The sequence below is a fragment of the Orussus abietinus genome, unplaced genomic scaffold (genome assembly GCF_000612105.2).
Source record: "Orussus abietinus isolate OABI.00-Male unplaced genomic scaffold, Oabi_2.0 scaffold119, whole genome shotgun sequence".
In the NCBI taxonomy this organism is placed as follows: domain Eukaryota; kingdom Metazoa; phylum Arthropoda; class Insecta; order Hymenoptera; family Orussidae; genus Orussus; species Orussus abietinus.
The window spans coordinates 85,092-112,155 of record NW_019394337.1 but is presented as its reverse complement, the minus strand read 5'-3'; the positions used below and the strand labels follow the sequence as shown (position 1 = coordinate 112,155).

General features: G+C 39.3%; 2 protein-coding genes across 2 annotated transcripts; one reads left to right on the top strand and one right to left on the bottom strand.

The window, feature by feature from the left end:
• Nucleotides 1-1,841: 1,841 nt before the first annotated feature.
• Nucleotides 1,842-12,148, top strand: LOC105697797 (sodium channel protein Nach-like). The gene is made up of 11 exons (XM_023431826.1): nucleotides 1,842-1,939; nucleotides 3,171-3,361; nucleotides 4,677-4,827; nucleotides 5,475-5,617; nucleotides 7,476-7,536; nucleotides 8,029-8,292; nucleotides 8,863-8,974; nucleotides 9,465-9,521; nucleotides 10,034-10,193; nucleotides 10,269-10,375; nucleotides 11,427-12,148. Exons 2-11 carry the CDS (start codon nucleotides 3,207-3,209, stop codon nucleotides 11,750-11,752), a joined length of 1,536 nt encoding a protein of 511 aa, XP_023287594.1. The 5' UTR covers nucleotides 1,842-1,939; nucleotides 3,171-3,206; the 3' UTR covers nucleotides 11,753-12,148.
• Nucleotides 12,149-13,739: 1,591 nt separating this feature from the next.
• Nucleotides 13,740-19,965, bottom strand: LOC105697796 (putative gustatory receptor 28b; the record flags this gene model as incomplete). Its single annotated transcript, XM_012421450.1, has 8 exons — nucleotides 19,663-19,965; nucleotides 17,636-17,904; nucleotides 16,771-16,953; nucleotides 15,503-15,755; nucleotides 15,292-15,360; nucleotides 14,548-14,637; nucleotides 14,040-14,105; nucleotides 13,740-13,748 (listed from the first exon to the last, which is right to left on the bottom strand). Coding segments are annotated over exons 1-8 (1,242 nt in total), but the record flags the coding sequence as incomplete, so codon positions are not given.
• Nucleotides 19,966-27,064: the final 7,099 nt, after the last annotated feature.

Below are 27,064 nucleotides of genomic sequence, written 5' to 3'. Positions count from 1 at the left end.
ATCTCTTTATTTCGCGGTAGATTCAAAGACTTTATGCTTCGAAATACTGGTCACGACAAGAAAAATGGTTTGATTGCGGTGCATCGACGATATTTGATATGTTTGCGGCATTCCGACACGTTCCGCTGAAAAACCCGAGAAATGACAATGGCCGAATTCCACGCGGTAGTAAACAACATTTCGGAGGACATGAAACGCGAGCCGAACGAGGGGAGAGCGAGTAGAGCTCCGCACCAATCAGGAGCCAGGGAGCGCTCTGCGGTGATATGCATCCGAGACTCTAGCGTGGACCACGGGACCCCGGCAATAAAAGGAACAACTCTTCTCTACTTTTCGCAAAATTTATTCGCAACTCCCGCACATCGGGCCGCGCGCTACATAGTTTCACGGGCGCAACAGACTACCGAACAACCACGACGACCACAAGAGATCGTCACAGCCCGTTGCTTGGTTGACGTGCGTGTATCCAAAATAGTTTCTATTCTTGGCGCTTGGTTGCGCCACTGTCCACGAAAATGAGTTTTACTGGACCTCGATGAGCGAGGTGAGGAGACGGATGGGTTAAAAGTTCTCGAGGAGGGAACGAGCCTTCGATTGATAAAAAGTGGAGTAGGTAGGCGGTCGGAGCGTAGAGATTAGGAAAAGACCAGGTAAAGCCTGGGTAATACCATAGAAATGGAATATTACAGAATCAGATGGGTAAATATGGAAAATACTTTCACCAACGATTGCAAGAGAATGCTGGCTCGTCCCGCGGGTAAGGCGTGTTTTAAGAGCAAAAAATAGTTACAACTAACAGTCACAGATGGCGCCGTTGGACCGTTAGAATATAAAAAGTCATGAATTCACGGGATTTCGAAAGTTTGACATCGATCTCTTTATCATTATTTTACCGAAATGATATATGGAACGCCTCATTTCGTATAATTCTCAACGTAGACTGTAAAAGATTTCAACGCAAATATTAATGTCGGGAACGCGACGCGTCAGCTTACGTTTCCACTTCGGTATGCAAAATGGCGTAACCCTCAAAAAGGGCAGAGATGAATTTTAATTTATCGACCTCGATTAAATTCCTCGGCGCCTTTCGTATCATCTTAAAGATACGTTATTTTACATTTAAAAATGAACGGACATCTCGTGCTATTTCATGTCCCAAATTTTAGGGAGTTCTCGGAGGGTTAACGGGGGTTTACGTGAATACGTGCACCCATTTTATCGGAATCACGCAACAAAATAAACGGACGTGATAAAGAATACGGACACCCTTTCACGTAAAAGGTGAACACCTATCAAGATGGCGGGACAATTAGCCGAATCGTCGACACGCAGCCGTCAGAACATGCGTTTCATCGGCACGGCACGATGCCGTACACGTAGACATTTTTTCAATATTAACTCTGCGAATACGCAAAAAGGTGCAACTGTAGAAATTAAATATAATTCGAATCTCGATTCTTGAAACAATGGAACTCACGTGGAGATCAAAGAAGGGAGGCTCGAGCGGCAGATCCGACGGTAAGAGCAAATAAATCGCGATACCACAACAATGAAGTGAAACAAAATTTATTACTATCTTCTCATGATATCAGGGGGACATACCCGTCAACATCCCTAGTAGCAGAAAATATTTGTCTTATATTTTCTGTATATTTAACGAGTATCGTATATTTTGTAAATATTTAGCAGACATTTCAAATATTTGCAAAACATTTTCGCCGGTTACGATTTTATAATAATAATCCGGGGGCATAACATTACGCGATTCCTGTTTTAAGGGAACGTTTATCCTCGGAATCGTCCGAAATATCATTGGAGCCGTATAGCCAAACATCTTAAGTGTGAACTTCGACGATATTGCGAAAATACGACTCTCCATGGTTTCCGGTATATTACAGCCCATGAAACTAATATTGTCGAGAAAGCAATATGGTTCCTGGTAAGTCTATAATTGACAGTCCGTTTTCATTTTTTCTGAGGGGTCATATACGTTTTTCCGAGGGGGTATTCGCTCAGAAAATCATAAATTTCACCGCTTGAAATCATGTGGAAATCACTGGAAATCGTTTGGAATCATCGAAACACTGTCACAATTTTAAAGCCGAACGTCCTCTGTTGCCGAATCTTATTGCTGTCTATCGTATGAAATCGACGGTAATCGGCTCTCAAAGACGGAAATCATTTTCACTGATTTCCAATTGAATAGCCCCGTTTTTCGGCACTAAACAGCGGTCAATGTTTATTAGTGATCGATTGAAATCTGTTAGGTAGATTGATTTAAATATTTTCTCTATTATAAAAATAGATGTTTAGACGTGAATATGTCTTATAGCTGGGGATCGGTAAAAACATTGCGCCACATTATTCCGTAATGCGTTCGATGTCATCCGGATTTTCTGATACTTTTTACTTACGAGTCAGTTGCTATGCTTTTTCAACTTTGTTACCTTCCCATCCGATTTGGCTGATTCTTTTCGCAAGCTTTTTACAGCAGAATTTTTGTAACACTTTAACGTCCCTTGCATCGCTTCGGCTGTACTGGGAGCCGATTTATCCGCATGATTACAGCCATTGTTACACGTAATTATTTACATGATTTTGTGTCCCATGGATTTTCTTTTTGTCACCCGTTGCAGTATGTAACCAGTAACTACTTAACAATCTGGACAGTGACGTGTTTCGTGTTGTGTTCCCAAGTGTATCGAGATGGTTAACCTAATTATTCAATTTTATTACTAAGACAGGGAACTCGTCCCTATTTTTAACCTTCTTTGACATTTCGTCCTCATACGATGAGAATATGGAGGCTATAAGGACGGTCCTGATACCCATGAAATCTCAATTCTTTAAAAATTAGTTTACCGATATCTTAGATTTTTTAAATGAAATTTCATCGATGTCAAAACTTTCCTTACAGCTTTCATATTTACATCGTAAAGTTTGAAACGATTCGATACATTAAGTTCGGAGAACGATTGACCTCTCGGATGTTGGTCTCACATCCTCTTAATGGACGTTGTAACGATGCTTATGGGTCCCCGACAATGTGTTTTGTTATGTATGTCCACGAAGTTGCGTACGTTAGTAATGTACCTGTACAGTAATTGTAACAAACTGTATGAAAATGTCATTAGTAACTAGAAACAGAATGTGTAATACTTGCCCTACAGGTTTGCGTGGTTGGGTTTGCTCTGAGTGTGGTATTGATGGTATTAACGTGGCAACGCTTCGAAAAAACCCCCACGGTCACTACCATCGACACCACCACATACCCCATATGGGGCCTGCACTTTCCAGCAGTTACTATATGTAACTACAATAAAGTCTATCGTCCCGAAGCTAAGAAATTGGCAGCGGATATGTAAGTTGTTATGCCACTGATTATAATAATATATCAATTTAACTTTTCATATTTTATTTCGTTATGTCAAACTTTTCACGTTGTCTTCTATTTATAGTCATGTGGTTCAAGAGCGGTCATCTATTCAAATGAAGTATAATGTCTAATATACGTATAGAGAATGTTTTCACCTCTATGGAACGTTTAAATTTGTCAGAAGTAAAGAAAGTCCTAGCTCTGAAAATTTTAGGTGGAAGGTTAATTCTTTTCATATCGGTACTTTAAGGTGAAGTGAAACACGTTGAGAAATTTGATCGGTGTTAGTCCAAAAAATTTCTTCCAAATACCTACGTTACCGACGTATTTATATTAACAGTTGTGTCGAATTATTTAGGGTATTGTACCGAATTGCATACTATATATGTCACTACCGAACAATAATTACAAAGAAATTGAAGCAAAACTCCGGCAATACCTTGGATTCTTGGTTTTTGATGCCCTAAGTGACCGTAGACGGCCACTGTGCGCTATCTATGATTTCAGTGCCAACTAAATTTTTTCGCCGACACCTCGTGTTCCTAGAATTTTAGCATAGAAGCGCAAAAGTAATTTTTTTGCCCTTATCTCGCTCAAATGCGAGTTTCTCAATTGACAGGGGGTTGAAAATCGTGGTACAATTATCCTGACAGTTTCGTTTCTCATATCAGAGTCTTCGATAATTGTATATCGATCGAAATATGAGAGCTCGACTGCCATGTTGGTTCTAGTCTAGGCTAAGTTAAACAGATTTGTTTCGAAAATCCAAATTTTTAAAGTGTCGGGATAATTCCTAGGTGCTTACGAATCAAGGGTCAAAGTTTCGGACAGATGGATCCAATACCCTTAAAAAAGTATCTTATTGTCTGTATTGTATAATCGATTGATTGGAGAGAGGTTTCATTTTACCTCAAGGAAGACATTTTTTTTTAAGAGTATTGGATCAAACTATCCAAATAGAATGTTTTTTACCGACGTCGATCAAATTTCTCGTCGTCTTTCACTTCACCTTAATTTATTTAGGGCTCCAGGCGTGATTTCGCACATTGTTTATTATCCCGCCAAAGAGAGTCTAATCTCAACTATGGAAATATTCACGGATAAGGCCTGATCGCTGGAATTTGCATTACAATTTATTTTGTAGAATTTAATTGATATTTATAGAATCCCTCATTTTTCTGCAAGCATTATATTTCAAAAGTACTTATTTACTGTTCGTATTTGTAGAAACCACAAAATGAAGGATAGGCATGGAGAATGAGAGATAAGTTAAACGCAACTAGTACTTTTCTCTTTGCAGGGCCAAAGAAGGACTAAACGTTACGGAAATAAAGAATTTTTTTGATGCGTTGCCGAAATTAATTCGACCAGAATTCATAGGCCACGAGAATACGAAGGCGTTGAGAGCTTTGGAGCGAATGCAGTTATCCGTTGACGACCTAATGCTGAAGGTATTTATCTCTCAAGGTGAAGTGAACCAGGATAAATAAACACATTTCTTTTATAAAAAATGAAATTTTACGAGCTTCAGGATCTACCTTAGGACCTCCATGTTCACGTGGTAAAATTCGAAACGAATCGGTACCCCTAATTCGGAGAATACTTTCACAAACTATTTGTCTTCCCCGATATACGTAAACTGACCCTTTCATAACACCTTAAAGTGAAGTGAACTCCCCTGAAATCAGTCGCTTCGAACGAGACACTTTTTTTAAGGGTATTGGACCGAACTGTACGAAACTTTGTCACATAACTTTCGAGCACTTAAAAATTATCCTGACATTTTCAATATTTGGATTTTCGAAACTAATTTTATTCACTTAGCCTAGATCAGAACCGACATGGCGTCAAGCTTTTATATTTTGATCGATATACAATTATCGACGGTTCCGACACGAGAAACGAAAATGTCGGGACAATTGTACGACAATTTAGAATACTCTAGTAATCGAGAAACTCGCATTTGATCGGGATAAAGGCAAAAAAGTGTTTAATGCACTCCATTTTTAATGCATGCCATTTTCATATCCTCTAGGTCGATTATTTCATTTATTTGAAATTCAATTCCCAAAGTCCTAATCAAAATGTCTGATTTCAGCTAATGCAACCGTGTGACAAGTTACTGATGAAGTGCATCTGGCTAGGAAAGGTATACAATTGCAGCAAAATATTCAAGACGGTAAAATCCATCGAAGGTTACTGCTGCGCATTCAATTATCACGTATTTCCCTCGGTAACCTTGTAAGTCTTCGTCCATTTATTACGTTAGTTATTTCGTATATCGTGTAACGTGGCGGAGCGTGGAGCCTCCTCCACGTTCCAAAGCGGGGTCCTTTCCGGTCCGAGTGCCTCCAAGGTACGGGAAGGAGGCCAAGGGACCGCGGTGGTTCCAAAGGGCCCGAAGTAGGCGTCGTGTTAAAGGGAGCTCTCCCTCCGGCCGCCATGTTGCGAAACGCGGACCCTTCCGGACCCTCAAGGGCGTTGCGGAGTCGACCGAGCCGACCGCGGCGCGTCGACGAGATCAGGACTCGTGGACCCGGAGCATCGGGAGCATCGTGGGACCAGGGCCGATGGGAGTCCCACCCTGGCGCCGGAGCTCCGGTAGGGCCCGCGGTCGGTAAGGGGACCGAGGTCTCTCTCCTGGACTTCCGCGAGACTCCGTAACTCCGCGGGGTCGCGAGAACCTGGGCGAGGTATCGTCGCGATCCGAGCCTGCATTTGAATTTGGCTTCTCGATCGTTTGCTGGCGTTCGTTTGAAAAGCCGTAGAGTCGTGGCTTCGGAGAAAGGCCCACTTCGTGTTCGCGGTCGCGAGTACAGCACCGAAGGCCTGCTCACCGGTGGAGTCCACCCCGCCTCGGGGTGGACTCCACCGTCACGCGGAGACGATCGGGACTAGGCGCCCGAGGGAGGCTGCGCGACCGAAGGGAATAGGCGAGGGCGGTGAATTATATTTTGCGGGTTCCGTTCGGACTTAGAAGCCTCCGCGGCAGTTTTTCGCGCCGCCTCGTGGAGGTCGCGTTCGGTGGGTTCTCGGGCGAGGAACGCAGGATGGGCCAGCTTCGGTCTCGGATTTGTAATCTAGGCTTCTTTTTTATTAAATCTACGATCGGCTTAGCACGACGCCTTTCTTTCACTTTTTTTTTTCCGCGCCGGCTTTTCCAGTTCCTTCACGGCCAGAAGCCACCCTCTAGCCGGTTGAGCAGAGAAATAGGAAAACTACCAGGTTGGTTTGCGGATTGGGAAAGCGATCCAAGTTTCGGTAGTAAAGGGCCTGTCGGCGAAAAATCGGTCCTGCGAATCGCAGCCGCAGTTGTTGATACGTTTCAATAAAACTTTTCAGTCTCGTTAAGGTGAAGTGAAACGCGTCGAAAAATGCATCTAAATATCAACGTTGCCGACGTTCGAATTTATATCGACAGCTGGGTCGAATTATATCGGGTATTTCCCAAATGGCATACTCCATATGTCGCTTCCGTGCAATAATTATAAACAAATCGAAGTAAAACTCCAGAAATCCCCTGGATTCCTGGTTTTTGATGCCCTAATTGACTGTAGAGTGCTAGTATGCGCCATTTGTGATTTTAGTGGCAATTAAATTTTCTCTCCGAGGCCACGTGCTTCTATCGTATTAGCACAGAAGCGCAAAAGATACTTTTTTTGCCTTTATCTCGTTCAAATGCAAGTTTCTCGATTACCAGAGTGTTCTAAATCGTTGTACAATTGTCCTGACGCTTTCATTTCTCATATCAGACCCTTCGATAATTTTATATCGATCGAAATATGAGAGCTCGACTGTCTTGTTGGTTCTAGTCTAGGCTAAGTGAAACATTTCTTTTTCGAAAATCCAAATTTTGAAAGCGTCAGGACAATTCTTAGGTGATCGCGAATCATATGTCAAAGTTTCGGACGGTTCGGTCCGATGCCCTTAAGAAAGATGTGTCTTATTCGAGTCGATTGATCTCAATTTCACGGATTTCACTTCACCTTAACGTTCAATGCCCAAATTATATATGTTCCTCTGATGACGTAGGAATCGTCGTTGTTATCGGATTGATGTGCAAGTAATTGGCATTCTAATGACTTGTTTTTTTACGCAGAGAACAGGAAACAGATCCTGACAGTATTCAGAATTATCAGCAAGGACTTGATGACATACAGGTTTGTTAAACTATCATTCATTGGCACTCATTAAATCAGCACTTAGTAACGATCCAAGTAGCACAAAATATTTACCTTATATTTTCTATATATTTAACGAATATCGTACATTTTGTAAATATTTAGTAGGCGTTTGGAATATTTGCTAAACATTTGCTTTAGAATAATATTTTGATAATATTTCTATAACACTAGCTCAATTTGTTTTCGTCATATTTCCTTACAGATATACAAAACGTTTCGTTTCATTTGAATATAAGTTGCCAATTTTCTTGAACTTTTAAAGCGATAAAACCTAAACTGTCTTTTCGTGGAAGTAGAGTTCGGTTAATATGTGTACCCAGTATCAATCTTGAAAATCCGTTACTGTCAATTACAGAATTAAAAATGTAAAAATTGTTGCCACCGATCTAGGTTTCTCCTCCTCGTTATGAACATTCTGTCCCGATACTTTAGTAAGATTATTACAATTCGTATTCTTTTATTAAGTAGATGGTTCCTGGTGCTGGTAGAGACATAGGATTGTCTTTGGTATTGAACGTTGAAGCTTTCGCGTATCGAGGATCCATAAGGCCTTACACCGGAGCTTCGGTACTGATCCATGATCCACACGTCTATCCAGAAGTGGATATGCAAACTGCATTGGTGCAATCGAACCAGGAAATATCGGTGATACTTTCCGGAAAGGTTGTAGAGAGCGCGGAAAATGTGCGACAACTCAAATTAAATCAACGTAATTGTTGGTTTAACGACGAGGTAAAGCGTACCATTAAATATCCAGAACATGGCGGTGATATATAGGGTGTAACAGAAATGGTGGTCACGGTTTATACAGCACTATTCTTGTTGAAAAAGGAGGCGAAAAGTCCAGTACTATTTTTTCCTCCCGTGTATAATTTTTCTGTAATAATTAATTGAAGCACGGTCAATCAATTCGGCTGTGGTTTAATTAGTTATTACAGATAAATGATGCACTGGAGGAAAAAGTAGTGCGGTACTTCTTCTTCAATTAGAATAGTGCTGTCTAAACCGTAATCACCATTTCTGTTACATCCTGTATAAAACGGCCCGTTCCAAATCACCTTAAGGATGTTCACAACTTGAACGATTTGTAATTTCTTGCACGGGATATAATTGTGACCGTATTTCATAACCGATTGAATCGATGAAGTGCTCGTTTAGATGATAGAAATTATAACGATAATTAGATAGATACGTATTCAAATGTTTGATCACTTTAAATAATTTTTTATCCTACATTATTCTTTCTTACCCTGAACTTACACCGAAATACGTAGTTAATGTGAAGCATGTTCTTATCAACAGAAACAGTTGAAATCGAGCGTAGTCTACAGTTATCAATCCTGCGTGGCGGAATGCCGAATGGAACACATCGTGAGTCTTTGCGACTGCCTCCCATTTTACTATCCAGATATAGGTGTATATCTCACTTATCCTTGCGACCATGAAGTAAAATAAGGAGTCATAACGCCAATGATCGATTCCCCAAAATTGGGACCCAGGATCTCAGATTTCCGCTGCTCCAACGACGCGGGCGCTACTGGCGGAAAACGAGGGAACTCCGATCCTACGTAATCAAACATTTCCTACCGAGGTAAATGATCTAAAATGCTTTCAATTTGGCAATTAAGGTACGTAAAGCGAAACAAAAATCTACACTTGATATACAAAATGTGATGTTTTAAACGCGGCGATGACTAGCGGACCCGCTAGTAGATGATCATTTTGAATTGTAAAATTTCATCGGGGAGGCGCTCTGGGCCCTGGATCGGAAAAAATCTGATGATCTTGAACGCCTAAAATGGGGACGATTTCGATACATGGCGTTGTGTCTCCTTAAACTACTTCGTGCTTGCGACATATACTGCATACTTAGCCTCTTTGCATAACGATAATTACCGTTGCAGTTGACAACGTAAGGACATGTGGATTGGCGGATGTGAGATGTCTTCGCTTCAACAACCGTACGATGTTCTTCTTTAAAAATTATCGTTATATAGCAACATGGTCTTAAATGGAACTCTATTGAATGAAATTAGCGTTCGTCGATGTAAATGTAGTGTAAGGTGATATGAAAAAATCATTCTACATATATATAAAACGTCAAAATATTTATAAAATTTTTTCCAAACTGGGTGCCCCGAATCATTTTAAACTTCAGTACGTGATTGCGAAGGCCCTAAGGAAGATCATGGTGCTCGTGAAATTTCATTTTTGATGAAAAATTTCTTTTAGTTATCCCAGACTAGAACCACGAATACATATTTTTATTGAAAAATGAAATTTCATGAGCACCACGTTCTTCCTTAGGGCCTCCATGATCACGTGCTAAAATTTCAATTGATTCGGTGCACCCAGTTTGGAGAAATGTTTATAAATATTTAGCCGTTTTATATACATGGAATGACCCTTTGATATCACCATAAAATAATAACTGAAACTGAATAATATTGAATAACGTTATGTACTTCAAAAGGTGTACTGTCGAGTCTTCAAATGCCTCTGGAAGGTGAAGTAACCAACAAAACAATTTCACCAACGAAATGTGCTTGTTTACCCCAATGCAGCAGCAAGAGTTACGTAATTGATATTGAAAAAGCACGATTGGAAGACGTCGACTTCGATTCCGTATTGTTGTAAGTTAACACCACGAATCTTCCCCCTAATATCATTTAGTTATATTAGCAAAATGTTCACAATTCAATTTCCAGGCGCGGTTTGAACATTAATGATATCTCCTTAGTTCACGTACATTTTCGTGACATAACCTGTCTAAAATATCGACGAGACAGCTTGATTACTTGGCACGATCTCCTTGGTAAGTTACGCCATTTACGATGCTGTGAACAGTAGCCTGTCACTTTTACTTTTCCGTACCTTTAAGGTGATATGAAAGAGCCTACATATACATATCTGAGAGGTCAAATCGTCCGTGAAAGTATTTCCCGAATTGGAGGTACCGATTCGTTACAAATTTTGCCACGTGAATATGGAGGCCCTAAGGTAGGCCCTAAAACTCATGAAATTTCGTTTTGATCAAAAATTGATTTATTCATCATAGACTAGAACCAACATGGCGTAATCCGTGTACGTATTTGATGGCTCAAAATCGAAAATGAAGAGTTTCAGGACCTAGCTCGGACGATATAGAATACTATGGTCAGATGGGAAAATGTGGAAAATGCTTTCACCGACGATTGCAAGAGAATGCTGATTTGCGCCGTGGGTAGCACACTCTTTTAGAGCGAAAATGTAGTTGCAGCTAAACGCCACAGATGGCGCCGTTGGTCCATTGGAGTATCAGAAATCACGAATCCACGGAATTTCGACAGTTTTATTTCGATCTCTTTACAATTATTCTACCGAAATGATACATGAAACGTCTCATTTGGTATATATCTCAACGTAAAATGTAACAGACTTCAACGTAAATATAAATATCGGGAATGCGACACCCCAGTTTATGTTATTACATGAGTATTCAAAATGGAGTTACCACCGAAAAGGGTATATATGAATTTTATTTTATCAACGTCGATTAAAGTTCTCAGCGCCTTCGTATCACCTTAATGCGGTGCAAGTCAATGAGTTAAGCCAAAGTTTTGTTGTTAACGTATCGGTCTCTTTGTATAGATCCTCCTTGGGATTTTTAAATAACCTTCCATTCTAAGAAGGAAAACTTCGGTCCGAAAACTTTGTCAGCATAAGTGAATTTCAAACGCACCGATCTGTCCCCAATAAGTAATCATATTTCCCTGCGGTTTATTTAACCATAATTGCACATTGGTACACGTATCATTCGTCACGGAACAAAAGCGATTTTCATTTACGAACTTTAAATGTCATTAAAAATATTATAATTCTTCCAGCTTCGTTCGGAGGGGTTTTTGGATTGTGCGTTGGTGGTTCGTTCGTTAGTTTCGTTGAAATATTATATTACTTCACTATAAAAGTTTTTCACTCAAGGAGGAATTGGAACGACTTGTCAATGTTCAAAGCTCAATCAACAGTCGGGAGTTTCGTGGAGCCAAAGTCGAACGGATTGCCGCAACCATCGACGATAAAAGTTTCCGACCCGGACAACACTTTTGGCAAATATCTTGACGCTAATAATAGAAAGACGAACTTTTGGGCCACCGTAAAATTACCTCCACACATGGAATCTAGAAACATCAAGAAGGCGCCCGTTTATTAAAGTATTAGATTCCGCCCATCCTACGAATTAAAAAATTAATATACCGAGAAAACGGTTTATTTCATCCAAATACAGGAATATCTCTAAACTGCATTTATTAAACAATACAATGATTTGTATCAATCGACAAAACGTTGATTTGATTTCGGTAAAAGACAAATTTTCACGTCCTTAATTAAAATACGCTCTTTGTTTGACGTATCTGTCTTAATTTCAATGAATAATTTCATTAAAATAATCAGGCGCCTCGTTTAAGCGTCTTGTATTTAAATGAAAAAAATGATCTATCCGATTCCAAGAAATACATTCAGGGGTATCGCAAGGTCCTTCGGAGGAAATAGTCTTTAATGGGCTAAAAGAGTTATAATCAGGGATACGAGTTGCAACGTTATGGGAAAAAAGAGGGAAAAAGTTACGATAACGGCACGTTCTCAAACTGGTCGGACATCAGAGCTTCTTCTTACGACGTTCGTTTAAATGAAACATTTATTGTGTCGTAGAATGTACCATTATAGAATAAATGTTGAAACTATGCTAAAGAGGTACCGAATTTATCGATACACCTAATATTATTCCGACGCGAGGAGGAAGACCGATCTTATCGTGAATTACTCGTTTTCTTTCATCCGGATGTCAACGAGTTCCGTGTGGAGGGTCCGGGTGGGTCATCCCGTGGACCGAAGAGCCTAGAAGGGACAAGAGCGGCATCCCCCACGGAGCGATAAATCAATCCCCTCCGACATAAAACTCGTAGGAGCAGGTGGCTTGAACGCCCACCACTACTCACGCCTCTAATCCCCAATTAATGCCATCCCTTTGTAAACGCGGGAGGCAGGGCATCTCCACTCATACTTTTCCGATACCAGTCCATTCTGAGACGAAATCGGTTCGCATTATTTCAATCGTTGCGTAACGTAAAGCTGTTATACGACTGCAAAAAATGTTAACAAACACGGTTACGTAAGAACAATATAACCTTTGTAGCGTACGTATAATATATAAGGAAGATTTCTATTACTATTTCCTCCACAACTATACGACCCTGTTATACAACGAATAATGTAACGTGTACGTAACATGTTATATGACCGAAATGCTAACAAGTTTGTAACATAATCGTTGAAATGTAATAATTCGACGAGTGTATCTTTTGCGTATCCAATATTACGTTTCCATGGGATGATAATTAACGATGACTCCGTAGTTTCTGTGAAATAACGATGAATTAATTTCCTTCGATCCGTGCCCAGAATGGTAAATTACAAATGACCAAGATTCCGAGTTCTAAAATGACAAGCGGAATATAAATAAAAGCAAGCGTATTTGAAACGCATATACAACTTTTTGTTAAACTTCGCGTGGCAGTGGAAGGGGTAAACCGGATACGACGAACTAGGGTGCGTTAGATGGTTGTAATGATCGGACCCAATCGGATTTTAGATCATGTACGCGTAGACGTCGCCTTGCAGGGGAGGGGGTAAACGAATGTACCACGTGAGCCGGCAACTCCCCATTCCGCTTCCTGAAAATCTGGGAGTGGGAGGTCCAAAGCGAGGTCTAGATGTTACACATATACAGGTATGATTTAAGGTATACAGCGGAAGCTTATTCGAACAGGTGTGGCGTTTAATGGTCCATTATGGTCTGTACGGTGCTGTGAACGAATTAAATTAAGGTGGGAGGAAATTTCACGCGTTAACGCTTTCCGTCGCCTTTCAATTTCGACTAATTGGCTGGGATAATTGTCGAGCGATCTCATTATTCTCTATCGAGAAAATACATACGTAAAGGAACTCTTCTTGCGTAATAATTGAAAAAAAGGATCTTTCTTCCCGAAAGGGTTGTTGCATGCGGCAAGAATTACTGGTAAACCTCTTTAATGCAGGAAGGTTGGGCAGGGACGCGTCATTCGAGGTTTTTTGCGTAAAATACTTAAGGTGATTTGGAAAGGGTCATTCCATATATAAAAAAACCTACTAATATTTATTAAACTTTTCTCCAAACTGGGTGCACCGAATCACTTGAAACTTCAACGCGTGATCGTGAAGGCCCTAAGGAAGAACGTGGTGCTCATGAAATTTAACTCTGCAAATGATAAAACTTTTGTATCCCTTGTAACGATACCCTGGGGCACTTTGTTTCATCAGAGAAATTTTTCTCCGTGCGACGAACGGCGTAATCGTTATATCAGGGACATAGGGTCATTTCATTTTCTTCTTTAGATTGACTCTTTGGATGATGAAATCTTTTATACCGTTACGTTGCCAGGAGCGACACTCCCAGCTGCCTCTGAGAGAGCGATGTCACCTATCTGGATAAAAATAACCAAATAAGTGGTTATCGATCCAATTACCTGAAATAAAGTAATAAATATATTATAACATGGAAATACAAATAGTCACATGTTTTTGCCATTGTTCCCTTCCAAAAGATTCTAAGGTAACAATTGGGAGCTTCAGGAATTACACTGCATCCTTCATAACACGATGGTTGGAGAAAATGATACATTCGAAGCCGAAAAAGGGAAAAGAACGTTAAAAAACGAAATAATCGTTCTACTGAAACGATGTATGGAAAATGCAATTCCGTATAATAGTCGGCATAGCTATTAATATAAATATAAATGTAGGTAACATGGGGCGCTATTTCAGGCAAGATATCCGTTAGAGGAATGCCTCTTATCGACGATGATTTAGTTGTTCGACGCCCTTCACGTCATCTTAAGAAATTAATCGATTCGACTCGTTCTCCTCCTAGTTAATTTTATAATACGCATAATCGAGAAAGTTACGTACCGTTCGAATTAACCCATAATCAAGGGTGAAATAGCCACAAGCGGTAAAATCCAGACGATTCTCAATTAACTGCAGCAGAAATTCTTTAATCTAGGGGCAAAGATTAATTTTTATGTAAATTAATTTTCATGCTTTAAGGAGACGTGAAAGTGGCATCAAAAAGGTCGCGTTTATGAAATTTTTCTCCCAAATGGGGATACCGAATCGTTTCAAACTTTACAACGTATGTTCACGGTGGCTTTGAGGAAGGTCCTGACCCTCATGAAATTTCATTTTTTATAACCAATTTTTTAAAAATTGAAATGTTATGGGTGTCAAGACTTTCCTTATAGATTTCATATTTACATTGCAAAGTTTGAAAAAATTCGGTACACCCAATTCGGAGAAAAGTTTCATAAACCAGACATCTTTAACGCCACCTTCGCATCACCTTAATGCTGGAATCGAAAAAGAAGAACTTCAAGGCACTCTTAGGCAACACAATTTAGAACACTATGTTAATCGAATATTGTAGATCGACGAGGGAAGAATTTTGAAGGGCGTGCAAGGAAATTCTCACATATCCTACACCATGAACAAAGCTCCGTAAATGCTAATAAATTAACAATTTCCGAAATTGTGTTTCCGATTTCTAATTTCTTGACGAGCGTGACGTCACGTTAAAGAATTGTACAGAATGGAAAATGCTCTGTTTATTATAGACATGTTTTTAACTTGTTTTCACTGGAGAAATTAATAACTTACTTCCATTTGAAATTGTTTGCTGGTACAGGGCTCGTGCAACTCACAAATTATGTCCCCCGTTCTTGTCGCCTGAAAGATTCATGGAAAATGATAAATTCATGCATTATTTGGTTGTTAACCAATATACATAAAAGTGTTGCAACGGCAGTATCTCTATTTGAATCAAACGATAGGGATGCAAGTACCAAAAAATGGTTTATCGACTTTTTACCTCAGAACTGGTCAGTGCACATATATGACTGATTGCCGCGATTTTGGATCCATAAAATAGAGACCAACACGCAGTTGTCATCAATTCCTGATTTAGTACATGCAGAGGAACCTGCATTCGAATGGCTACGACGTATGCGTTGTAGAAGAGGCCGATTATCAGCGAAAAGGATGCGGCCAAGGAGAGCAGAATTTGAATACCGTAAGCTCTGTTTACGTCGTGTGAAATTCTCACCAGTTCCAGATGAACTTGCCTATGCAAATAATTCAATATTTTTCAAGAAACAATATTCAACTGCACGTATCTAAGACCACCGATGGATTAGCGAAAGACAGGTGTTAATCGACGCTGATAAAATTTATCTATACCCTTTTCGGCGGCGACGCCATTTTGAATTGTCAAATGATCACGTTACCGACGATTATATTTTTTCGGAAGTCTGTTACACTCTACGTTGAGAATTATAGAACTAAAGCGTTCCATGTCATTTCAGCAAAGTCATGATAAAGATAACGATATAAAACTATCGAAATCCTGCAGATTTATGATTTTTTGGTAAAAAAGATTGTTCCAAATACCTTATATTACCATCGTTTTAGCACAGAAACGTAAAAGACACTTTTTTTGTGCTTATCTCGTTGAAATCCGAGTTTCTCAATTAACAGAGTATTCTATAAATTGTGGAACAATTGTCCTGACACTTTCGTATCTCATATCACAGACCTCAATGATTTTATATTTAACGAAATATGAGAGCTCGACGCCATTTTGGTTCTGGTCTAAGCTTAGTTAAAAAATGGTTTTTCGAAAATTCAAATCTTTTTCTAAGCGTCAGGACAATTTCTAGATGGTCACGAGTTATGTGTCAAAGTTTCGGGCATTTCGGCTCAATACCCGTAAAAAAGTCTTATTCGAATCGACTGATTTGAGGAGCATTTCATTTCATCTTAAGAGGATATGAAAGTGGCATCTTAGGGGTCAATATTTCATGAAACTTTACTCCGAATTGGATGTACCAATTTGTTTCCAATTTTACCACAATAATAAGGAGACCGTAAGGTAGGTCCTGAAACTCGCGAAATTTCATTTGTTACTAAAATTGTTGAAAATAGCTATAAATAAATGATCTTAAAATTGAAATTTCATAGGTTTCAGGACCTTTCTTGTAGCTTCCAGTTTGAGACGATTCGGTACACGCAGTTCGGAGAAAAGTGTCATAAACGATACCTCTTTGACGCCACTTTCGCATCACCTTAAGTCAGGGTTACCTGGCGATTTTTATCATGTTGTAGGAATCGTTCGTTTTCGATTGGTCGGCGATCCCGGAGGGAAATTCATTTATTATGGTATCATTCCACTTTAGAACATTCCTGTGTCGCGGCAACTGAAGATCGGTGGTAGAAATTGACGACAAGAAGACGTTTAACTGCTTGAACTTTGTCTTTAAGTACCTGTTCGAAAGTATACAAGAGTAATATTAAAAAATCATGTACTACATGTCCATATATAAATGGATTTCATGGAATTCTGCCTTTTAACTTTCTAACTGACGTAATAGGGGTAAAGATACGATCACGATATCGGTTAAATTAATTATGTTTCGAATACCAAAAATGTTGATTTTGCAATTTATTAATGAGTTTTTTAAACTAAAGCATTAAAATACCGGGACCACAAAATGTACTCCGATTGCGAGAAAAGAATGTCATGGACTCAGGGATATATTTCGTTGAATAGGATCAATGAAATATTATCCGTTAATTCACGGAATAATTATTTCGCTCAAATGAACTGAAATAAATTGGATGCGACGTTCCTTTGGAATCGAGCCAAATAATTCTTCTTTGAATTAAAAATATATTTCTTTGACTTAATGAAATTTTCCAGTTACGCAACAATTGAAAATAGCTATTACCTCCTAAACGCGAAATATATGTCTGTTCTGGTTGATTAATAACTTCTCTAAACTGAAGAGATTAGGCATATACATATATCGTAACCGTCAGAAATCTCTCGGTTATTTTGGTGTAAATAAAGAATATATTGCTTTCCGGCTCTATCGATACTTTTTGTATGGTTTAGAATGAAATTCTGCCTATTTAATTTCTAAACGATCCGGTGCATTCGGCATACCACACCCAATTGATGAAAGAGACATCAGCGATGTACATTAACGTGACTGGGTAGAACAAAGAAACTCCAAGGGAGAGCTTGATATTTCCTGCGACTTCCGCATTCAAGATCCAAGTGGAATTCACCGCGATAACGATCAGCAAAAGCACGATGACAGCCACTAGGTGTATGATTTGCCTGATCAAAATTTTTCTGTAATTCTTTGGGATCCCGATCTTCTCCATGAGATCGTCCGATGCTCCCAGCCGACGACTGTACGAATTCACCCCCTTCAAACGTGTTAAACGTATTAAACGTATTAAACGTATTAAACATATTAAACATATTAAACATATTAAACGTATTAAACATATTAAGGTGAAGTGAAACCCCCTTCAAATCAGTAGATTCGAATACAACACTTTTTTTTAAGGGTATCAGACCAAACTGTCCGAAACTTTGATACATCACTCCTGATCATTTAAGAATTGTCCTGACACATTCAAAATTTGGATTTTTTAACGAAATTTTTTAACTCAGCTTAGATCAGAACCAAAATGGCGTCGTGCTCTCATATTTCGATCTATATACAATTATTGAAGGCTCTGATATGAGAATTGAAAGGGTCAGGACAATTTTACGACAATTTAGAACACTCTGGTAGTCGATAAACTCGCATATGAACGGGATAAAGGCAAAAAAAGTGTTGTATGTGCTTCTATGCCAAAAGGATGGTAATACGAGGTCGCGGAATGAAAATTTAATTGACTCTAAAATCACAGATGACGCAGGGGGTCCCTCTGCAGTCAATTAGGCCCCCAGAAAGCACGAGTCCAGGGGATTTCTGGAGCTTTACTTCGATTTCCTTATAATTATTGTACGAAAACGACAGGTGGAGTATGCCATTTGATATAATACCCAATATAATTCGACACGGCTGTAGATATAAAAACAAACGTCGGCAAAGTAGGCATTTAGAAAAATCTTCTTTATCGACGTCGACCAAGTTCCTCAACGTGTTTCACTTCACCTTAAACATATTAAACATATTCCTTCCATTCATAATCTAGGGTGAAGTTGGCTAAATTGTCTCGACTTTACAAAAGTGACGATAGAAATCTTTCATATTTCATTTATAAAAGTACATAAATACTATTTAACCCGGTAGATGTCAAAACAAAATATTCCTTATTGTTAGAACGGCACGTCTGGTTTTTTAAAACGGTGTGTCTGGTAAATCTATGGCTATGCGGCTATTATAATAAGGTCGGATAATTTGTCCCACCCGCGAGAAGTGGAATCGAAGCGAAACGTTGCCCATATAAGTAAAATTTGGAAAAGAAAATTGATTACGTAAATCATATTTTACCAGGAAAAACGCATACGCGGAATTCAGTAGATTGTACCATTTTTTTTTATTTTTAATGGCTCTTCTCGTATCTTTGGATAACGATGCTCCAGCTTTCTTTTCGATGGAATTTTTAAACGTAGTTACATTTATCGAAGGGTAGGTATTTAGATGACCAAAGTTTTGACTTAACAAACGCAGTTGGGTTAATTGTCCCCGTTAATCCTACCGACCGGGAGTGATTTTCATTTTGGGGTTGTGCGAAAGGGTATGCCCGCGGTTGCATGAAAATTGAATTAACCTTTCAACGATTATTAGGGACAATTTCTGAACGTACCCTACCCTGTTGATATCGGTTAGAAACGAAGCGGTAAAAGTAGCAACGCGTTAGCAAATTAATATAACGTGCCTTCGACTTTAGTTCGAAGTGACTTTAGACAAAGTTCGGCACTTCGATGTGATAAATATTATTTTCTCGAATAATAGAACTTATCGCGTTTGGCATAACGAAAGTACGTTCGGTACTTTTGTTAGATGTTTGTTTTACGCGCCGTGCCAATTTGAAAGTATTTCAAATCACATTTTGCTCACTCAACGGGTCCATCGTCGTCTCTTCGATTTGGCCAAGAATTTGTCAACTCTGGCGAAGCTTTTCTCTAAATTTCCCGACCAACTTACGACAGCCTTCCCAGGGCATTACCTTTCTCCGTATCCATCCAAAAGCAATGACGCTCAAAGTCAAGAGAACGTTCGCGTACAGAAGAGCTTTATAAGTTAATCGGCCGGCTTCGGAGACTCTCGTTGCATAGAAAAGCTTCAATCGTTGCAAGGAGAAATTCAGGGCCATAAAGTACGCCGCCAGACAGCTCATGGAGTAAAGGAAGCTGAACAGATATCTTGGTCGCCCGGTCGGATATTCCAGGACCCCGGCACCAACTAGCCAATTTGCGATTGCCAACGGCCGACTGATTTCCTTCAAATTGTGCAGCTCGCGTCCTCCCATTTTTATTTCCGGAAGATTTTCCTCAAACTTATGCTTTTTTTCAACGAACTTATAAACGGATAACTTTCGGGTCAAAGAAGTGGACGGTCCGTCATGGCGAACCGTCGGAAGTGATTTCCGGTGATATTCTGAAATCGACGGCCTTCCACCGTTTCGGTCACGACAAAATTCTCCAGAGAACGACTATCGATAGTATCCAAACCATTTCTAGTAAAGTCATTTGTGACGATCGATGTTACCCCAATTACTACGCACGCACGTCTACGGAAACGTTATCGATCGAAATGGCGGAACAAACGTTCCACTAAAGTATCGAAGTTGTTCCCGAATGGAGAGGAGCCGACAAATTGAATGGAACTTCTAAGCTTACTTTTCTCAATAATTTAATTACTTTAAATACTCTTCTACATTTGTGAACGGGAATAATTTGTTTCCGTTGCCTTGCCGAAGAAAGTATTAAAGATTTTCAATACTGGTAACACCAAGACGCGTAAATAAATTATTACTCAATTTCGTTTCCTTATTTAAGGGGAGGTGAAAGTAGCGTCGGAGGAGTCAATCGTTCGTGAAACTTTTATTCGAATTGAGGGTACCGAATCGTTTGAAACCTTCCAACGTGAATTGGGGGACCCTAAGGTAGGTCCCGAAGCTCGCGAAATTTCATGATTTATCCGAAAATTTTGAAAATGTCCGTAAAGAAATTTTCTTAAAATTGAAATTTCGTGGGGGTCAGGACCTTCTTTATAGCCTCCATATTCGCGTTCTAAAGTTTCAAATGACTCGGTACCCCCAATTCGGAGAAAAGTTTCATAAACGAGACCTCTTTGACGCCACTTCCGCATCCCCTTAAGGACCTTCTTTACAGTCTCCGTATTTACATTGTACAGTTTAAATCGATTCGGTCCACCCAGTTTGGGGAAAATTTCACGAGCGAGAGCCTCGCCTTAAGGTGAGACGAAAGCGGCGCGAAGAGGTTTCGTTTATGACATTCTTCTGCGAACCGAGGGTGCCAAATCGTTTCAAACTTAAGGTGAAGTGAAGCACCCTTCAAATCAGTAGATTCGAATACAACACTTTTTTTAAAAGGTATTAGACCAAACTGTCCGAAACTTTGACACATCACTCCTGATCATCTAAGAATTGTCCTGACACATACAAAATTTGGATTTTGTAAAGAAATTTTTTAATTCAGCCCAGACCAGAACCAAAATGGCGTCGAGAGAAATCATCGTCATATTTCGATCAATATACAATTATCGAAGGCTCCGATATGAGAATCGAAAGTGTCAGGACAATTTTACGACAATTTAGAACACTCTGGTAATCGATAAATTCGCATTTGAACGGGATAATGGCAAAAAAAGTGTTGTATGCGCTTTTATGCCAAAACAATGGTAATACGAGATCTCGAAATGAAAATTGAATTAACCTGGAAATCACAGATGGCGCAGGGGATCCCTCTGCAGTCAATTAGGGCCCCAGAAAGCATGAATCCAGAGGATTTTTGGAGTTTTACTTTGATTTCTTTATAATTATTGTACGAAAACGACAGGTGGAATACGCCATTTGGGACAATACCCAATATAATTCGATGTAGCTGTCAATATAAAAACGAACGTCGCCAACATAGGCATTTAGAAAAATCTTCTTTATCGACGTCGATCAAGTCCCTCGACGTGTTTCACTTCATCTTAACAACGTGAATACGGAAGCTACGAAGATGGTTCCGACACCCATAAAATTTCAATTTAAAACAATTTCTTTATGGATGTTTTGAAAATTTGGGACAAAAAAGGAAATTTCATGAATTTCAGAACCTATCTCCTTCACATTTACGTTGTAAATACAGCCACTTTGTATATAAGTTTCACGAACGCCACTTTTACCTTGCCTTAAGGCAATATTCCTGTCCAAGTAATGGAGCCGAATCGTAACGCGTTCTTATCCGCTATTTAATGCTACTTCCGAAATGTCGGACCTGTCCGTTTGAACGCATATGTTGAAGTAGCCGGTAAATCCATTTGGACACGTGCTAGGATCCCGGTTCCTAACTGGGCAGGGTCCCGGAGGGATCATTCACTCGGGACTAAGTGAAAAAGAATGGGATTACTGGAAGCCAACTTCACGGATCGACGCCCTCCGAAACCGTACTCGTCCCCTTCGGTTTCTCCTCTCTCTCGAATCATTATTATTACGCGTTTATTCTCCAAGACGAGCGCTTTCGTTTCGATAGATTTAGACAGAACTTATTTTTTGATACTTGTCCGTTTCCCATGTTCCCATTTGATCACTTCTTCCTCCTTTAAATCATTCGTTCAAGACGAGCGTTTCCGTTTCGATAGATTTGGACAGAATTTATTGATCGCTTCCTTCTCTCTTAATCCGTTATGACCGTTAACCGGGTATGACGACATATTTCGTCATAACGGGAAGACACCTCAAATGGACATAACGACCTTTTTCGTCGTGGAAATTAGGCGACGAAAAAAGTCCCCATTGTGAAACGAGTTGGACAAAAGTTCAATCCCAGATAACACTCCTGGAACCCATGGATCCTCTACGAATGTTCACGGCGAATATTTCGTTGTTGACAGAATATGATGGAAATGTTTAAGATACGCAGAATGTCCGCCCGATGGACAATCATATAATATCCACAGGAATATTTCTTCAGATATTCAAAAAATATTCCATATATATTACCGTAAAATGATCGGGTCAGAAATAATTTTTAGTCCAATCGATAAACTGTTACATTGATTTATTGAAGCGAAGAAAATAAATTGACCCTGGCATATAAAACGTTAAAAAAGGAGCTCGGTAAATACTGTAGATTAATCGGAAATCTCACATTTTTCCAAATCGTTTCAAAGTTTACAACATGACTTTGGAGGCAACAAGGAAGGTCCTGACCCCCATGAAATTTGAACCGTTTAAAAATTTCTTTACATGTATTTTTATAATTTGTTAAGACAAATGAAATTCCACGGGCGTCGGACCCTTCCTTCCAGCCTCTATATTCACGTTGCAAAGTTTGGAACGATTCGGTACCCCCGGTTCGGACAAAATTTCACGAACGATTTTTTTCTCAGATGCCACTATCATATCACCTTAACACTTTAAGCAATTCATTTTCGAGTTAAAAATGATTATCGAACTACAAATATTAACACTCTATACCTGGTTTACGCAGAAACCGTAAATGACAATGAAAAATAATATAAAAGTAGGTTTTTATTTATCAAAGAAGCGTAATTGTTGTTCCAGTTCGTATTGCGTTCCACCCATAATTCTTATCTCGGGACAAGATAAGCTTTATATATGGATTCTGTTTAGGGGATCCCTCGTTCGTCCCTTCTCTAAATCCATGCTGGATGGTCTCCGGGTATTAGTTACATGTGTTATGCTATTTACACACCCCACCCCATGACACCATCTTGGGGTAGTCATCCGATCAAATTGATGACCTGGACAAAACGCCGCGGACGTCCTTCAGTTCGCGATGCTACAAAGTTTCAAACTTTCAAACCGTTGCCACGTAATTAGCAGTGGATCGTCAAAAAACTATTTACAATCTAGAAGTTGTTAATTGAGTGTTTGAGATTCTACCATTGAACAATTTCACCCTCTTAGAGCTTTTTTTCTTAAAGAAAAGCAATTTATAGTTTAATTTACTATACATTGGCAGCTGCGACTATCTTTCAATAGTTGAGTATCCTCTTGATTTCCGAATTGTACGAATTGTTTAGGAACGGTAACAATATTTATAGTAAGGTAACTTTGGGTAATAAGGCCCACAATAACTTGAAAGGCTCGTAAAAACTAAAATATAAAGATTTTGGGAAGGGGAAATGAGCAGAGGGGACATGAATAATGTTTATTTTAGGTACGAACTATAAAGAGAAAATATAATTCTAAAGAAAGATGTAATTAAAAAATGTCAGGATGGGACTCCTGGGCTTTGTTCCCAAAACGTGGAGGTGTTAAGGCTCACGGAGACCGATGGGATGATGCACATTAATTTGCACAGTTAGGGCAATTTATGCCATCAAGATCCTCGAATGTTGCCTTCGGGCATTCTTCGTAAAGCCATTTCTTGACCAGGGCCCGTTGTTGCGTATCGGTAATCCTATTTTCTTGATAAAGGCTACGGTCTCAGTTTTTGGTCTTCCTTGAGGGGCCAGGCTTCGTTTTTTTAAGGTATCTCGTTCAAATTTTGTTGCGACGTTGTATTTATTGCAACTAGTCGTAGTTTCATGTCCTTTTTGGAAAAGATCTTTGGTTGCGCCATGTTGCCCTATGCCGGCCCTTATTCCCCGTTCGGCGCAATTTACATTTCCAAATTATGATTTTGAAAACAACAAACCTTTTTAAGAACACTCATACAACGGTATGTAGAGACAAGTATAAGGTACTACATACGTGCTAGACAGAGTAGGACTTTACAAAACTTTGGGACAAACAGCTCGAACGTTGCAACCAAGTTTTATAAAATTCCCTCGGAAATATTTCTTATCAATCTCGGTTTACCATGGTCCCGTTACAGCCCCGACAATACCCCCAATGGACTCTTCTTTGTCCTACTAATTGGCAGAGGAAGCCACAAACATTGCACTTTTGTTGTATGATGAAATACAAGCATGGGCCTTATCACCCAAAGTTACCTTAATGGCTTTTACTATTTTGGAATAGTTATCTTTTAAAGATTGTCAACTCTTATTGCAAAATGTCGTTATTTACCCTACTTTTAGTAACTGCAACAATATTACCGGCACAATCGTTTACCATCGCGGTTTGGTTAAATCGAGTTTCAATTTGTACCGAACGGCAAATTAATCTATTATTCCATACAAATATTTGCGTGTGTACAAATGTGCCAAAAGACGTTAATAAGCTAGCAGATACCGTATATCGTATATCTACGTATATCATATTGGAAACGTAATTTACTGGTTTTCTACTATTTTCTCCGGTAAACTACATGGTTAACGTAATATTCGTGAAAAATCTCGAAAAACGCGAAATTCCTAAATTTTGAATATATTAGGTTGAGGAATAAGTTCGCACCGTGTTAATTACGTTACGTTACGTTAAAAACGGCGGGAACTTATTCTTTAATTCAATACATGAAAAACGTCGAAAAATGTGAAATGATCTAACCCTGAATGTACGTGAAAAACCTTTAAAAACGCTAAATTACTCAGCCCTGAATATACTTATTCACGAAAAACGTCGAAAAAAGTGAAATTACCTAACCCTGTCCTATTCACAGGTGCCTTGAGTCGCGTCAATACCAGGAGCTCGTTTGCGTTCGAGAGCGCAATGGCGGCAGTCGACCGTACTACCTGGGGGCGGGTCTTTCGAATCGACCGATGCTGGGCGTAGCGATTTGGGGGCGTGGCTTCTTGCAGGATGGAACCACCCCGTTCCCGACACAAAGATTCAGTGCACCTAAAGCGAGATCGTATCGGACAACCTATGATTGTGCCAAAAACCATACGGTCCACGTAAAGAAATTCGCTTCGCTTAAGGAAATTTATCGCGTTATTTGTTTACCGATCGTTCGCTTCATTTGCTTACTTATTAGTGCGATAGTACATATGCAAGGACGTATTTATAAAGGATGGAATGAATACACTTTGAGAGACGTTAAAAGAGATTTGTGTGCCTTTAATCAAAATTCGCCCCTCCTCGTCGAAACTGGACGTGGTTGTTGAGAAGTTTGTTGCTAGGACAAACTTGGATTTTGGACTTTTCAAGGTTAGTTATTGTTGTTAGTGGACTTCCGTTGCGGATATTTCTTTACATGTATTTTTATAATTTGTTAAGACAAATGAAATTCCACGGGCGTCGGACCCTTCCTTCCAGCCTCTATATTCACGTTGCAAAGTTTGGAACGATTCGGTACCCCCAGTTCGGAGAAAAGTTTCATGAACAATTGACTCCTCGGATGCCACTTTCACATTCATATTTTGCTTACAGATTTACAAAACATTTCGTTTCGTTTTAATATAAATAGTTCTTAAACATTATCTGCCGAATACGTTATAAACGTTTTAAAAATATTTAAAATAAAAATCACACGTTTTGTTCCCGTAATGAAACAGCGGAACGAAAATATTAACAAATTTCTCGTGTTTTTGATACCCAATGAAGTGTCCGATAATAATCGTAAAGTACAAAAATTTCGTTTTATTATGTGTTCATAAATGATTACAATTAAGTGTCATTGAGATTTCAAGAAACATTTTAGATCTCTTAATCTAAAGTAAATGTTGGACAAATCTTTCAAATGTCTGCTAAATATTGACCAAATGTACGGTATTCATTAAATATACCTATAGAATATATAAGAGAAATATTTTGCGTTACTAGGGTTTTTGCTCTTTCTTTGTATAGAGCCAATTTCGTTCAGGATTCTGGAACTTTGGGTGAAGTAGAGGAAAAAGGGTTGCTAATTAGATGAGGGAACAAATATTTATTCGAAGTACGTGTACCGTTTCCATATAGAACTCACCCCAAAATCTGGGGTGAACTCCCTAGGGATATTCCTCGGGTCGCCATTTCGATTCTTACAGTCAGTTCGCCGTTGACATCCTACATAATTCATCCAAAGTGACCGTATTTTGCATAAATCATGGGATCGTTGCATCCATTATTGACGGTAGAGTCTCGACGCGAATGGCGTTTCGCATTTTCATGGTAAATCGACCATTCGTATGTACGCGACTACTTCGTATCCGTTTTAATATTACAACATGATGGAGAGAAATCCGTAGTTGCGATTGCAAGATTTCTTTGAATTCACTATATTTTATGTAGATACGGTCCTTTCTTCGTCCTTGCCATTTTATGCCATACCATCCCAGGGTTCGTGAATATTTTCTAGCAAGGGAAAGGTCCTTGCTACAAAATTGCTGAAAAACCTATCCCATTCTGGTAGCAGAGAAATTCCGGGAGAGATGGATCATTTTTTTTAATAGCTCATTTCTGTGAGAAGGAGTCACTGACTAAGGTCATTTGCTTAACTACCCTGAGAGAAAAATCTAATTAAATTAACTATTTATCAACTAATTTTCATGCTTCATAATGGACTCGG